Genomic DNA, 16,226 nt, shown 5'->3' with positions numbered 1-16,226 from the left:
AAGGAGACTGTGTTGCTGATGTCGATGCAGAATGGGCTTTTAGCGCAGAGTGCACTTACAATCCTGCTGTCCATGATGCATGCTTGTCAGTTGCTGCAGATTCATATATGTGGTATTTTGACAGTGGTGCTACAAAGCACATTACCTCACATCGTGAATTGTTTACCTCTCTCGAGTCAGTCCCTCATGGGAATTCAGTCACTTGTGCCAACAACGCCTCTTATCCAGTTCAAGGAGTTGGAAAGATTGTGCTCACTGCTGCTAATGGCAATTCCTTCATACTTGTTGATGCACTTTATGTACCTGGGATCAAGAAGAATCTCTTGTCTGTATCCGCACTTGCTAGACTTTGACTTGCAGTCAAATTTGTGGATGACAGATTTACAGTTCATGATCTCAGTTTTGGTGATGAAATTGTTGCATTTGGCCTTTTGTGCCGTGGGCTGTATAAGCTCACTTTGTATGACAAGTGTGGACAAAATTTTGCAAATGCTGTTGCAGATTCAAGGGCTATTTCAGATGCAAAACTTTGGCATGCACGTTTTGGTCATCTGAATTTTGCCAGTTTGCTGCGTTTGCAAAAATCTGATATGGTTGCTTCTTTGCTGCCTCTTGAAGCACCTGTCAAACATGTTTGTGAAGGCTGTATTTTGGGTAAGATGCAGCGTTCTAAATTTCCAAAGGAAGGTTCAGTTCGGGCCACATGCAGGTTGCAGCTTGTGCATAGTGATGTTTGTGGGCCCATGCAAACTCCGTCCTTGGGCAATTACCTGTACTTCATGACTTTCATTGATGATTACTCCACGCATGCATGGGTATTTCCACTTAAAGCGAAGTCCGAAGTTTTTATGTTCTTCAAACAATTTCTGGCTATGGCTGCTGGCTATGGCTGAAAAATGTCTCGAAATAGTACAGAAAAATGTCTCGAAATGTACTATGGGCACCCTCCGTTCTGATCGAGGGGGGGAGTATATGTCTCATGAATTTAATGCATTTCTGGCTAGTCGTGGGATAAAACACCAATGTACAGTGCCTTATACACCTCAGCAAAATGGTGTTGTTGAGAGGAAAAACAGGTCATTGACGAAAATGTCACGATGTATGGTCAAAAGTCAAGCTTTGCCGCATTCTTTTTGGCTTGAGGCCATTATGTGTGCCACTTATGTACTTAACAGGTGTCCTACGAAAGCTTTGCAGTCATATTTCTCCATATGAAGCATGGCATGATAGAAAACCTTCTATTGAGCACATGCGTATTTTTGGTTGTTTGGCATATGCTTTGGTGCCACAAGTGCAGCGCAGAAAATTGGATGATAAGGCTGTCAAATATATTTTTGTTGGTTATAGTGCTGAAAGCAAAGGTTACAGGTTGTATCATCCGCAAACAAAACGTATTCTGGTTCCTCGGGATGTAGTGTTTGTGGAAGATTCTATTCAGCCCTTGCTGTCATGTACTAGAGATAGTAATGTAAGCTCACAGGACATTTATGACACTTTGTTGCCTCTTTTCAGTGGTGGAAATACGAATGTAAGTTCCAATGAGGCAAATGTACAGCCTATGGGGGTTTCTGAAAATGTTCTAGATCAACCTATTACTGATGTAGATGTACTTGATGTACTTCATGAGGAAAGGGCTGAAAATGAGCAGGCTAGAGGTATGCCAAAATGGCTGGTGCACACTTTCCGTGACAGTAAATTGGATGCACCTTTGTCTAGTCGTACTCGTTCAGGCTCTCGCCATGCATCTTATGCATCAGATTGTTATGCTTTGGCTGTGTCTAGCTTACATGATGTTGAGGAGCCTTTGACTTTTGATGAAGCACAAAATTCAGAAAATTGGATGGCTACCATGCAATCAGAATATGATGCACTTATAGAAAATGATACATGGACTTCATGTGATTTGCCTCCTTGCAAAAAGGCCATTGGTACGAAGTGGGTTTACGAGTTGAAACGCAAGCCGGATGGTGAGATCGATCGCCATAAGGCTCGACTTGTTGCAAAGGGTTATGCACAGCAAAAAGGCATAGATTATGAAGAGACTTTTGCTCCTACTTGTCGTATGACTACTGTGCGTTTTCTATGTGCATTGGCAGCTCATTTTTGTTGGGATGCACATCAATCAGACATTGTTACTGCTTTCTTGAACGGTGACATATTTGAGGAAGTTTATGTAACGCAACCTCGCGGTTTTGTCATAAAAGGACAAGAGGACAAAGTGTGCAAATGTAACAAGGCTTTGTATGGGTTGAAGCAATCTCCTCGTGCTTGGTATGAGAAAGCTAACACTCATTTGGTCAAACAAGGCTTTGGTAACAGTCCAACAGAAAGCACATTGTATGTAAAGCGTGAGGGTGATGTACTTCTCATTGTGGTTCTTTATGTTGATGATTTGCTGATCACTGGACCAAATGAGAGACATATTACTGAATTTAAGGCTGATTTGAATGCTACTTTCAAGATGAAAGATTTGGGGATGTTGCATCATTATTTGGGTATACAGTTTAAGCAGTGTGATGGTGGTATTGCAACGTGTCAGAAAAGTTACATAGAGACATTGCTATGTAAGTTTGGACTTGAGGATTGCAAACCTATTGCCACTCCCATGGAAACAGGTTTGAAGTTGAGTCTACATGATGCTTGTGATCCTGCTGATGTCACTCTTTACCAAACTGCTGTTGGCTGCCTCATTTATGTATGCAACACGAGGCCGGATATTCAGTTTGCAGTCTCACAGGTCAGCAGATTTATGCATAGCCCGGGTCTAAGCATTGGCAGGCTGTCAAGAGGATTTTCCGCTACCTTAGTGGTACTTTACATCTTGGCTTGTTTTATCCCAAGGGGGGATCATTGCCGCCAGACTTACATGCTTTTTCAGACTCAGATTGGACTGGTTGTTTAGACACGCGAGTGTCCACAAGTGGTTTTTGTTTCATGCTTGGCAGTTCATGTATGTCATGGTTGAGCAAGAAGCAACCTACTGTGGCCATTTCGAGTTGTGAGGCTGAGTACAGGGCAGTCTTCACAGCTACAGTTGAGTGTGTATGGCTTAGACGCCTTATGGCTGATTTGGGTGTTGGACAGGACACTGCCAACACTATCTACACTGACAGTCAGAGCGCTTTGGCAGTTGCGAGGAACCCAATTTTTCATGCTCGCACAAAGCACATTGAGGTGCATTACCACTATGTCAGGGAGAGGCTCTCAGCAGGAGAGATCAGCTTGGCTTATGTGTCAACATAGGACAACCTTGCAGATCTTTTCACAAAGGCATTGTCTCGTGAGAAGCTTGAAGCTTTCCGCAAAGCTTTGGGCTTACTCCCCTTTGTGGACTGATCCTGTCCTCAGGGCATGGCACTTCCCTTTACTCATGTGCCAGCTCTCGTTCACCGCATCACTCCAGGGGGGATTTGTTACCATATACATGTGGTAGTGATGTGTGTGAACACACTAGGACCGCCGGGGCATTTTTTCCCTCTTTAGGAGGTTTCTTTCCCCCGTGCATTGTATATACGCCCATCACTCTAGGGCTATCTGTCTTTCCATCGCACACTAAGTAACACACTCTCAATTGTGTGCCTTGAGCTTCCTTCGTCTTCTCCAAGCTGTGTGTGTTTCTCTGCAACCCTAATTCCAACACTTTAGAGTGCGTAGCTTCACAATATAAATTATGTACATGTATCTTTGCTACTGCCCGACCATGGCTGCTCCCATAGCTACATGATGCATGCTCTATGTCTTCTAGTGCAGTCCCCTCATCAACTATATCGGAAGCCAGTGTCCTCCAGGTGGTTGTGGCAAGTAGCCAAATGCAGAGGAACGCATGATCAATAAGCATGATAGAAGAGCCAATGTGGAACATCAGCAGCAGCTGGTTGGAGGAGCTTCTCTATCACCCCAGCGTGTCCTGATCGAGTTGCCAATGTGCAAAGGCCAGCAATCCTTCATGATCTACAATACCAACAACGTTACAGCCTATGTCATCTTGCTGTATGGCAAGACTATGGGTGAGTATCTCCTGAACGATGGCTTCATGGCCCTCTGAGGCAAGAATGTCTCTCAAGGACCACACATTGCTAAGCGAGAACCGCAGGATGGGAGTGTGCCCACATCTGACCGCCCAGTCCACAAGGCCTTCGAGCCAGCTGCTTCCATAAATTTCTTCTAGAACCCATCTTCTTTGCTGCTCTCATTGTCAATCAACCTCCATAGGTTTCATCTGGATCCCAGCTGCCTATGCTAATCTCGCTGTCCCTCCTCTTTAGTTGATCAGATTATGATGATGCTTATGCTGTGGATACCGGCCTGAGCACCATGTCTTTCTAAGTGCTCCTTGTCATGGAAACATGATGAAATTGCTCCAAAAGGGAAGCTGTGAGTACTTGATATTGATGGATAAATGTATTATGAAAGATCTAGTGATGGTAGACATGCATGTAGCTAGCAACATACTCCCAGCACATAAGCTGGCTTCCTAGGCTGTACATAGGTCTATATCGGTAGAGTCTATGAGCACATAATTGTAATGGACGACGCAGGAGGCTTAGTCCTTTGTTTGCCATCAGAATTGCTGAATTTGTGCAAAATTCTATTATTCTTTTATGCTAAATTCTATCAAAACGTTTTGGTGTGCAAAAATTGATAAGAGGGAGAAGGGGTTTGCTTCACACATAAATTCCATGCATGTCTATTTTCCTTTGGGAAAATCTTCATATAGTCTCTTTGATTTTTCCCTATAAGGATGATGGATAGCCTATACATAAGCGGTTGCAATCGAACATGTGTCAAACATGTGTTAGTTTCGGACGTGTTGAAGTTGCGTACGATGTTGTAATGTGTTGAGCTCGATGTTGTTGTGTGGTACTAGGTATTGTAGTAACCGTGGGTCATCCCAAGCATTGCCTTTCATGACAATGCATCTAAATAAGGCTCACTCTGTTGTAGCATCGATTTGAGCCTCTAAGTTTGGTCCCTTCTCTTTCCCCTTCAGGTTTGACCGTATGTAGGCTGTCTTCACCATATACCATCTGAGCATTAGCGTATTTAAACATCCTATGCTCTATTCCAAAAGTGAAATTATCTAGTCTAAGTCATCTTTACCGTAAACCTTAAACTCATGCTTGCGCTTTGCGGCCTGTCACTTGGCCCTTATATGTGTGTGCCTTAACTCGCTCACACTCTTAAGATTGTATTCCTTCATGTTGTGCATGTATTCAAGAATGAAGGGTGATGTATAATTGTGGAGTTAAAAGTTTATCTCGTTTAATAATGTTGGAGGGGAAGGGCATGTACCAGAGGAATGCTCAATTCGCCTCATGTTTTTCAATTGCAAAGTTTCTTCTTTGTGATTAATTTTGAATGGAAAAGTAAGTATTTAGTCGTATTGGCTCAATGCTTTCTAAAGCAACCACCTAAAATGAGCTCTAATGATCCTGCAGTGAACTCCCATGTGAATAAATCTAATGAGGGATATGACAGCACTGACATCTACAGAAAAACGGAGAGCATGGATTTTGAGCAGGGTAAGTTTGCCTTTTGATGGTTCGTTGTGTTTCTGTGCATATTTTTCTGTATTGACGCGCTCGACGTGATGTCACTTTATTGTCACTGCTACTGAGCTATTGATGTACTCCAAAAGTTTGCCTTTGAAGATGTTTATTTCCTGTTTGTGTTACATGGGTATTGAAGAGAATCTGAGGTAGAATATTCTTTAGAGAACAAAGATTTTCATTGAAAGTGCGTTGTGCGTGGTGCGTGCGGAGAAGGGGAGAAGCAAGACCGTGGTGCTGTGTGGGTGGAGCAACCTCCTAGAATGAAAGGAGCCCCTTGTTCTTTGGTATATGAATAATAAGGTATGTATACACAACCGGCCGCCCGGTCGCGGGTAGAGGTAATAACGCTTTTACCCCAACAAACTCCCACTTAAAGGCGATACGTCGATGAGTGGGACGTACTAGCTAAACTACTAGTATGTATAAGAAAACAGGTGAGAGACTCTCTCAATCTATGCCCTCAATCTATACCCACTGGCTCTCTCAATCGATCTAGATGAAGCCGTATCGGCTCTAGTGATAGACGAGTGCGTATCCACATTAGAGCCTGCATGTAAATCTCGTAGACAACTATGTACGGTTTGCAAAGCTTTACAATGCATCATGTTAGTGTCAGTCATCGTACGATTGACAATCTCTGCTACAAATGCTCCCATTGTAGCTGCTAGATAGGGCCTCAATTGTAGTAGGTCGTACATGAGACGCTTGAACGCTGACGAAATCTGCGCAAACTTGGCTCTCCTAGCCTCCCGTGTACTATCTGCATGTATTTCATTATCAAGACTACTCGTCGCGTATGGATGTGTCATCGTCGAGACCCAACATTGAGATGGCTACATCCCTCTCACCCATAGGCGGAACCATGCATCCTGAAGCACTTTCACTTTTGAGCAATTAACTCTTGGGAGCAATTGCGTACCATTAACTAAAGCTTGATGATTAGTGCCACGTGGCAAGTGAATGATGGGATCAAAGGATTGTAAGAGCGGCTAGTGAAGGATAATTCCCCTTTGTTTTCATACTTCTATATGTAGGGGCATGGACTAGTGGATCAAACACATTCTTTCTCATCCTCTTATGTAGGCCGTTGTGACTTTGCCACCTTGGTATTGCCTCATCTTTCAACATAATGGTGATTGAAATACTCTTATTTAAAGAGAGCGCTAGGCATGTGCATTGCTTGCAAAAAGACAATATAAACGTTTTGTAAGAAGTATCAGACACCCATTCGCACTCTTGCTTCTTATTTTGAATTCAACACTCTCCTTTTTCTAGGTGGCGCTTTTTTTTAACGTAGCATTCCTTTTCTACTAGTGGCAATCCATTGTTTGTTTTGGTTGTTTAACTAGTATTATAGGTGTTTATTTTTCTTGTTATTAAACACTCCTTTTTCTGGAGTTCTTCCAAAGATTCATTGCAAAACTGGGGTTGCCCATAAAGCCTAAAAGAATTATAGCAAAACACATAGTCCAATTGATATCGGTTCACCATTTCTATGTTGCAACTATCGAATGTGTGCCAAAATGTGTCAAACTTCCATTTTCTAACAAAAGTTGCATTGTTCTTTGAAGTGTTATAATTTCTAATTAAAATTTCTTTGTTACTTGTCCCAATTTTGTTGGCCGTGGCCAAGAATGTTTGTGTATGCTCTTTGACACCATATTTTGATCCTCACGAAACTTTCGTAGAGGCTGAAATAAAAAGTGAGTTGCGTGTATGTCAATAATTTCTTGTATGTGGCCTAGGTCACCTCAACACTTTTTGGCCTAAACTTGACCATTGCTTGCAAAAAGTAGATAAATATGATTGTACAAAACCAAGTAGATCATCTATGAGATTTTGTCACATTATAGTATACAAAAGAAATGCATTTTAGACCTTTGAATAACTAAAGCTTTTGTTCTAAGTACTATACCTTGAAAATCATTTTATATTTCTTTAACTGCACTTTCTACTCCCTTTGAGAGAAATAGATTTGAGAAAGTAACTCATATATGTACCAAAACAAAGTAATCACATATTTAAGACCTAGTTTGGTATCTTTTAAATTTTTCTCATAGTTCCAAAACCATCAATTCCTAATCTCTTGTTGATATTACCATATTCTTAGGTAACAAGATAATAATGAGGCATACCATAATGAAAAGTGAGTCCAATAGTCATTCGAATGAAAACTCAATCACTGTAAAAAGGTATTTAAAAAAGATGCACAAGACGGAGTTAGAGAAAAACTTCCACAGTATACACCAATGAGATTCATGTGCACAAACAAAAGGAACACAATTCACTGTAAATATCATTAGTGATTATAATATCTCATTTTTTTGCTAAACATTACTTACTTCATTGCAGAGCAAGTTACATAGTTATGCTAAATTAGCATACTAGAAATAAAAGACAAATTCCTCATGTTAGAGCAAAACTCAAATTTGGCCCTCATGCTTCTTGGTTGATGAAGATTTACTGATTATAACACTCTTAGTCCATTAGTTGTATTTATGATATTAAATGTATAGGACTTTTTTGGGGGGGAAAGAGAGAGAGAGAGAGAGAGAGAGAGAGAGAGAGAATCTTATGAATGTGAAAATAATATATAAGAAATGAAGCATTAATTAAGAGATTTGCCTTGCTTTTGTACTTGAGTTATTGATATCTAAGTGGTTGATTATACATTTTTGCTAAAACAGAAGAGCCTCAACCAAGGTAATGAATGAGTTTAAGCTTCATCTCCAGATCATGATATTAGGAAGATAAGATTGGTAATACAAATCAAAGTTTTGTGGGTTCAAGGGAGGCCATTTCACCTAACCACAAGTCGCACATTTTAGATTTTTTTATTCAATCTTTTTAAAGATGTCTTAGTCAACTTTGAAACCCCCCCCCCCCTGTGCGCCCCCCGGGAAGAAAAACACACTTAGTGGCCATATGGTTAGGTGGTATTTTTGCTCATAAGTTGAGCTCTATGTGCTAGAGTAAGGTGTTATACAAAGATATTATGATATTTTTTCAAGTGCAAACTTTCTCATTGAAAATACTGAACCCACTACTTGCCTTGCTATGAGTGCAACGCCTTCCCACCACATTGTGGCATACTTTGTGACCTCTCTCATTAACATTGAAAAAATCATACATGACATCTTGAAATATTTAGTTCACATTTGGCCCTCAAATGTTTTAGAAAGACATCTAAAGCTCACATGATTCAAACAAATTCACACCCCATTCATACATGCGGTTTTGTTCACATGTCATTCACATCTACTTCAAGCATGAATTAACCTCGAACATTCAATTCCAAAACCACCCATTCATTTGGACCATTTATCCCTTTTGACACAAGGAATGTCACTTATCTATGAGGAAGCTTGTAAGGGACCAAACAATTCACTCAACAAACAAAGCGCCATGCCCATTGTTAATGAGCTTGGCAGCCTAAATAATATTAATGCGTCCAAAAACAAGAACTCGCACAGTTTGTGTTATTCATTTTTTTGTTGAAAATCAAAATCAACCAAAAAAAAAAAAAAAACATGCCACCTTACCAACACCCTCACTTTGGAATTTTTGCAAGTTTCCATTTCTTTACCATCTCTCTCTTCTATTTTCCATCTCCAAAGCATGCTCAAGACCCATGGCAGCAAGATGTCCATAAGCATTCCATAGATCAAGACAAAAATAGATGAATTGTTTAGTAAGAATCTAACTACACAAACTTTTTACGAGGGAGGGGAAGCTAAGATACAAAGATAATATAAAACAACAGTAAGATGAGTATATTAGTGAGAAAGGGAAGATTATATAAAGAAGATGATTGAATCAGTTTACATAATGCTGAACTCGACAATACATAATCTCTAGGTGGAAGATGTACATCTGAGGTATGTCCTCGGGCTACCTCTTTACTCTGAAGAGAAACAATTTGTTCTTTGCGTGGCATGGATACTTCCAAACCAATCCTGGAAGAGGTTTCTAGTGCTTTCTCATATGGACCCTCACCCAACATGTTCTATATTTCTTGCTCAAAGGGAACTTAAGGTAAACAACACCCCCAAAGGCCAGCTATGGCTGTTTTAATTTTAAGGATGCTTGATTTCATTAAAAGCATATTACTGGTCCCATTAGATTATCCATTGGTTGCTTGCCAGAACTAAATGTGATAGAGCTTGGTACTCCCATTGCAATAGAGGAGTTCCATTTTATTTTCTTTTTTAACTTGCATCGTATATATGACCATGCTAATGTCAGCCTCTAGCTGTAGAGAAAATGGACGGATGCATGCTCAAAAAGTGCGAGAGAATAAACGTGTTAACACTTCCACATGGGAAGCACTATGCAATCAGAGATGTTAGAAATTTGTGTGAATTGTACGTTGCTTAATTTCTCTGTGCAAACAACTTTGCACCATGTTGAGTGGGTGCATGCAGAGGCATTTCATCTCAGTCCAAGACTTAACTTTTCACCATGTACATCACTCCACTCACTTGCTGAACACAGGATTAAGTGCTTTACAACCTCAAAAAGTCTCAATATCTACAATTTCAATTGTCACTCCAACTAAGCATTCCCTCGGTATGGCCTCTTGTGGGTCTGAGGTGTATAGCAAGCCCATTGGAAATACACAGGCACCTCCCTACTAACCTTCTCCCGCGCTGATGGTTAAAGAAAACAAACCAAAAATAAATAAAAATCTACGATTTCAATTGTCACTCCAACCAGTTTCAATTTCCGATGTAGAGTTCCAATACAGTTTGGACATGACAGCGAGCCTCTCTAATTCAGTTGAAAACAACCAAAAATCATGCCTAAAAGAATCATCAAGAGATACAACAAAGGCTTGGCTCACAATAACTCAGCCTTTCATTTTCAGAAATAGGTTCTGTTAATCACACTTTGCATCCATTGTCTCATAATATTGGAATTTTCTCTACTGCCATGGATCTGTATCGCAATAAAAGCTCAGCTCACAATAACTCAGCTTTGGAAACTTTGAAATGGGTTCTGTTAATTACACTTTGCATCTATTGTATCAAAAAGATAGAATTTTCTCCACTGTGCCATTGGATCCTTATGAACAATTAGGTATATATCAGGACCGAGGTCAAGACCAACTATTTAAGAGTGAGTTAGCCTCTCTAACTACAGACCTATGGTTAACCTACCATTTACGTTGTCAACTGTAAAATATGAGGGCACTTATGTGGGGGCACTCCTTCCTCCCATAGTGTAGCCAGCTCTCCTCGTGTCCAACCCAAGAAAAACAAAGAGCCTGAAAAACAAGTGAGCATGAAGATAAAGCACACATGGTGATATTAATAAAAATGCAAAATAATCTCTACGCGATGCACATACTGTTTACACATACAACTTGAGAACATGCCCACACACAACAGCGCACACTGGGGAGAATACTAACATGCACTCCACCTTCGTTACACCAGTTTGCATGCTAATGACTAGAAGGCAATTTTGAGGTGTGAGTTTTTACCAAGAGTGAAGGGGACTATATATAGCAAAGCCGGTTGTCCATGACCGTCCATCAGGTTCAGTGCAATGTATGTTACAATAAGCCCTGTCAAAACAGAAAGACGGCACATTAACATGAAAAGTCTGTACTCTTGCCTGTATTCCAGAAGAGCTCTGATGATTAAAAGGTCTTACCAAACCCATAGCCTATTGACAGCCACAGAAAATAACCACTTCGTAAAGTTTTCCTTGTTGCCACATCAAAACTACAAGGACAGAAAAGGTATGGAGTTCGTAAAACATAAGTTTCTATAAGGATTTAACAATTCTATTGATGAAATCTTCACTTATAATTCTAGGATTTAACGACTAAGATCCTAGCAAAACTTGAGCATTACCGTTTTGCAAACGATATCAAGAGACCAGGGAGAAGTATGTCCCCAAACCCTATGATACTGTAACCTCCCCAAGGGTCAAAAATTCGAGGTATCTTTAGCAGCATAGGTATGCCATCTTCTCCACTTCTATCACCTCGAGCAACCTATTTGAACCACTCCAGAACTGAATACCCTTTTTTACGATCTTCAATTGAAAATTAAATGCTGTGCTTTGAAATTCATATTTCTTATATTGGCTTTTGAGCTATTTTAGTAAAACATGCCTCCTTAACTCATAACATAAAGACTAGGAAAAGCATACTTACAACAATCATCACACTCTCGTGGAAAAGCTTTGGAGACATGAACACCCAGAAGATGTCGTACACAAAAGCACAAGTTAAAAGCACTGTTGCAACCTGCCCAACATTTTGAATGAGTAAGTTTTAGCCTCTTCACAAGTTGAAGAAATTTTGCAAACCTAGCATAGCAAGCAAAAAGATTCTTGCCTTTATATTTGGCAGCCGCACAATTTGCAGAACGGTTATAATCAATGCGATACCCTAACATCAAGTCCCATGTTAACACACTCTCTCTCTCTCTCTCTCTCTCTCTCTCTCTCTCTCTCTCTCATCCGTTTTTGACATTCACTATTTTGATCATAACTTCTTCATCCGAACTTTAATTTGGGTGATCTATAGCCTCAATCGAAGAGCACAACGCCCTCTACGCATTGATGTAAAAACAGAAAATTCTTGAGCAATGAAATGCTTTTCTGCAGCAGCATTTCTGAAGTGAATAGATTCAGTGAAGTTGACTATCATCTCTTGTTTTGCATACAATGTCTTCCGGCATTCTTCTTCTTCAACAAGTCCACAACATTGTAGAAAATGATCCAAAATCTCCTTAGTATGGGGATAGCAACACAACTACTCCGTCAACGACATTGGAAACCATGATAATGGCATACTTGGTACCATTGTAAGAGACCATAAACAAGCAAGGTGAAGATTTACGGGCACTTGCAATGGAGAATGGCACGCTGAGGGTTTCTGTTTTTCACAATGAGAATCTCAACAAGACACTTGAGATGCAAACACGGACTTGAATGCTTTGAATGAGTGCATGATCATGTATTAAAAGAGGACAAATTTGACACCATGAGTTGTGATGTATGCGAGATGAAAAATGTATGCACAAACAAGTCTTGTATTGATGTATGTGGTAGCAATGTTTTCAATTCCTCTCTCGTGCAAGCTATGGCTCAAACAAAGAATGTTGAGGATGTGGATGTAGAGGAGTTGAAGGAACGGGAGTAACATTCCAAGAACATTGTTATTCGTGGAATTTCATTTTCTTAAATATTTTTAATGATTAATCTCTGTTTCTAGGATATTTTATTGTGTACACTAAGAACTGTTAAAAGATTGTAGCTATAGGAAGTGCCATCAAGAACGGACAACTCTGATGTGTCATTTGATGGGTGACGGTAAACATCACGAAGGAGTTTCCGTAAGTTCGGTGGAAAGGACCGGGTTACGAGTGCCCCTGATGCGTCACATGATGGGTGACGGGTGCATCAGTAAGGGGGCATTCCGTAGGCTAAGGAGGAAATCCGAACTGAGTAAGAAAACACGCATAAGAACGCAAGCACAAGAATAAAGATGGGTTCAATGAAGCTTTTTACGAAAAGCAGGAACATTCGCGGGAGGGCAGATGCTTTCCCGCCAGGAGTCTGTGTCTGCATTGCATCTGTGGCCGTGTTCTGCACCCGGGGACGCCTGGAATGTGTTTGTGTCGCATTGTTTCTAACTCACTGAGTGGTTTTTAAAGTTTGAACACGTTCACACCTTATTTTATAAAGTGGCCGGTCACTTTTAAGTGACCAGCCCTCTTATAATAAAATAAAGCAAGGCTCTTCTAAAAAAGAAAAACCAGCGCTAATAAGTTACGCAGGGCTGAAAACAGCAATCTCTCTCTCTCCTCTCTCTAGAAGCGCCAGAAACAGCGAGCTCTCTCTCTCCTCTCTATAGAAGCGCCAGAAACAACGAGCTTTCTCTCTCCTCTCTCTAGAAGCGCCAGAGCTTCTGCTTTTTGTGCCCTATTTCCGCCGGGTGCCCGGGCCTATAAAAAGGCAGCAAGCGTTCCAGTTTTAGGAGGCCAGGAGCAACAGAAGGAGTTAGCGCTGAGGATTCTGGAGCAAGTACCGGCGACGGAAATCTGCGAGAGTTCGTGTGACGACGGAGTGCAGAAGTCGCTTTCTCGAGGGAGGAGCAATAGGTATAATTTGTCGTTTACACATCGCGAGTATTGCTTTGTGTGGTTGTTTTGCAAGAATCCTCCCTCACAGGAAGTCCCTCACGGGAAGTACGACCTTTACGTCTAAGTCCCTTACGGGAAAGTACGGCTTCGCGCCTAAGTCCCTTACGGGAAAGAACGGCCTTGTGCCCAAGCCCTTTTACGGGAAAGAACGACCTTCGGGTCTAAGATTACAGAACAGAGGGGTTTCCTCGGGTTCTCGTGCTTGTATATGAATTCTCCCTGAATAAAGAATACTCTTGACGGGGGGGGGGGCAGCACATCTTCTGGTCCCCAATACTGTGTCGATCTTCTCCCTTCTCTCACATTTGCAAAGTATTTTATTTTTCAGATTTCTAAGTGCTCGTGTACGCTCCCGTTTTGTGACAGTGGTATCAGAGCTCGGACTCCTCTCTTTCTCTGCAAAGAAGGACGATTCTGGGAAGAACGGGAAGAACCATGTCGAGCCAAGGGAGAAGCGTTGAAGAGGAGCTTCAACAAGTGCGAGCTCAGCTTGAGGATTTGCAACAAATCTTACTACTGCCAGATGTCTAAAAGCTCTTGGGCGGAATGAAGAGAACGAATGGAACCGATGCAGCCGGGCATCCAGACCACACTGTTGGCGTGAGACCACAAGAGGAAAGAGAAGAAGAACGTGCCGAGGTGCACAAAGGATCTTCGGATCGGAATGAACGGCCTACTCCAAGGAAAGGCCAGGAAAAAGCGCTCTCTTTGTTAGACGAGAGCAAGGACATCTCTATCTCATCTCCATCTTACTCTCCTGATTATACTTCTACTTCTCGATCGTCTCGTCAGAAGAAGGAAGCCGCTACTACTACTACCCTACATCAACCCAAAGATAAGCCACGATTCAAGAAGCATGGTCGCAAGTCTAAACATCGCATGAGAGTCTTCAAATCGGGCGACAAGGACATCAAGTTCGAAACCTACAACGGACGGAGAGATATCTCCAAAGCACTGTCCTTCATCAGACACTTTGAAGTCGCCTTTACCAATGGGCACTTCACAGAAAGATCCAAATTGTGCCATGTGGGGATGCACCTCAAGGAAACGGCAAGTAATTGGTGGTTAGCCAAGATTCTAGAAGGTTCTCAGGCCAGAACTTGGGAGAGATTCAAATCTGAATTTTATGAACTGACTTCGAGCAGGACATACAAAAGGAATGGGACTGGCTCGCCCAAAAGGAACATGAGAGAGTCACGACCTATGTGGACAAGTATTGGTCGGTTCTTCTGAAGGTCACTCCCTTCATGAAGATTGCCGACGAGGAAAAGAAACAAAAGTTCGAAGCGGGTCTCCAACCGCAGCTTCGAAAGAGTATGAAAGCGTATCCGCATGACACTCTTCAGAGGATGATGGAGTCAGCAATCATTGCTGAGGATTTGCACTCAACTGGGACGCCCAGAAAAATGGAGCATAGCACTTACCGTGCAAGACAAAGAGGGGTCTACGATGACCAAGGGGGCAAAGGAAGAAAATGTCCTCCATCTAGGGACTATGATCATTCTAAGAAGCTAGAGGGCAATGGCAAGCGAACTAAGTATCTTTCTCCTACTCAACTTCAAACTTTCAGAGAGGAAGAAAGATGCTTCTACTGTGGTGAGAAAGGACATATGAAACCGGATTGCCCGCTAAAGCAGCAACGACAAGAACAAGCCTCTACAAGGCAAGAGAAAGCAAGGAAGGAACCCGCTCCACCAAGCTCGAACTCTATTCCACATGTTCAAGGAAACACAGAAACGGAGAAAGGGAAGCGTCAGCTTCTGAAGGGCTGGGGGTCTTTGAACAACCAGCGAGTACTGATTCTTTATGATCCAGGATCCACGGATAACTTCATCTCCCTGGATACTGCAGAACGTTTGTGCCTCACACCGGCTCAGCTTGGCACACCGGTTACATCCGGATCGGCATTCAGGGGTTAACAACCAATGCAACTCCCGTGCAAGGACAGCTCAATCTTCGGATTGGCGAGTACAAGGACCGCGAATCATTTTTGATGGCACCCATCGAGGGATGTGATATCATTCTGGGTATGCCATGGCACTTGCACATGACACCTATCCCCGATTATGTGGAAAAGACCCTCACTTTTGATCATGGGGGTAAGAAAATAAAGATTCATGCTGATGTAGGAGATTGGCAGTTCCCAATTGTAAGTCATATCTCCATTAAGAAAGAAATGAAGAAGTGTGTTTCTGCTTACTTGATTTTTGCACGTGAGAAGGATAAAAATAGTGGGGATTCACTCTCTAGTCTGGACATTAAGCGTTTTCAATTTATTGAAAAGTACAAAGATTGTTTCACGGAAACACTCCCTGATGAACTACCTCCGGTACGCCAGGAAGATCACCGCATAGATCTCATATCGGGTAGCTCGCCTCCCAATCAACCCCCTTATCGGGTGAGTCTTGCTCAGCAAGAGGAAATTTTGAAGCGAGTCAACGAGCTTCTAGAGAAAGGGTTAGTACGGCCAAGTGCTTCACCCTACTGCTCTCCGGTTCTATTGGTGCAGAAG

At 41.8% G+C, this 16,226-nt stretch overlaps 1 protein-coding gene across 1 annotated transcript in view; it reads right to left on the bottom strand.

The window, feature by feature from the left end:
• Window positions 1–10,391: 10,391 nt before the first annotated feature.
• The window catches only part of LOC147435175 (signal peptide peptidase-like 2), a 29,479-nt gene continuing 23,644 nt past the window's right edge, over window positions 10,392–16,226 (bottom strand). The window contains exons 9-14 of the mRNA XM_086488277.1: window positions 11,902–11,955; window positions 11,719–11,811; window positions 11,414–11,556; window positions 11,211–11,281; window positions 11,038–11,121; window positions 10,392–10,818 (exon numbers count right to left, since the gene is read on the bottom strand). Coding sequence (XP_086344403.1) covers window positions 10,715–10,818; window positions 11,038–11,121; window positions 11,211–11,281; window positions 11,414–11,556; window positions 11,719–11,811; window positions 11,902–11,955 — 549 coding nt within the window. The 3' untranslated portion in view covers window positions 10,392–10,714. The remainder of the gene's footprint in view (window positions 10,819–11,037; window positions 11,122–11,210; window positions 11,282–11,413; window positions 11,557–11,718; window positions 11,812–11,901; window positions 11,956–16,226) is intronic.

The sequence above is a fragment of the Adiantum capillus-veneris genome, chromosome 18 (genome assembly GCF_014529385.1).
Source record: "Adiantum capillus-veneris isolate H3 chromosome 18, ASM1452938v2, whole genome shotgun sequence".
In the NCBI taxonomy this organism is placed as follows: Eukaryota; Viridiplantae; Streptophyta; class Polypodiopsida; order Polypodiales; family Pteridaceae; genus Adiantum; species Adiantum capillus-veneris.
Note: the sequence above shows the minus strand (reverse complement) of the source record. Positions and strands in the feature narration are given on the sequence as shown.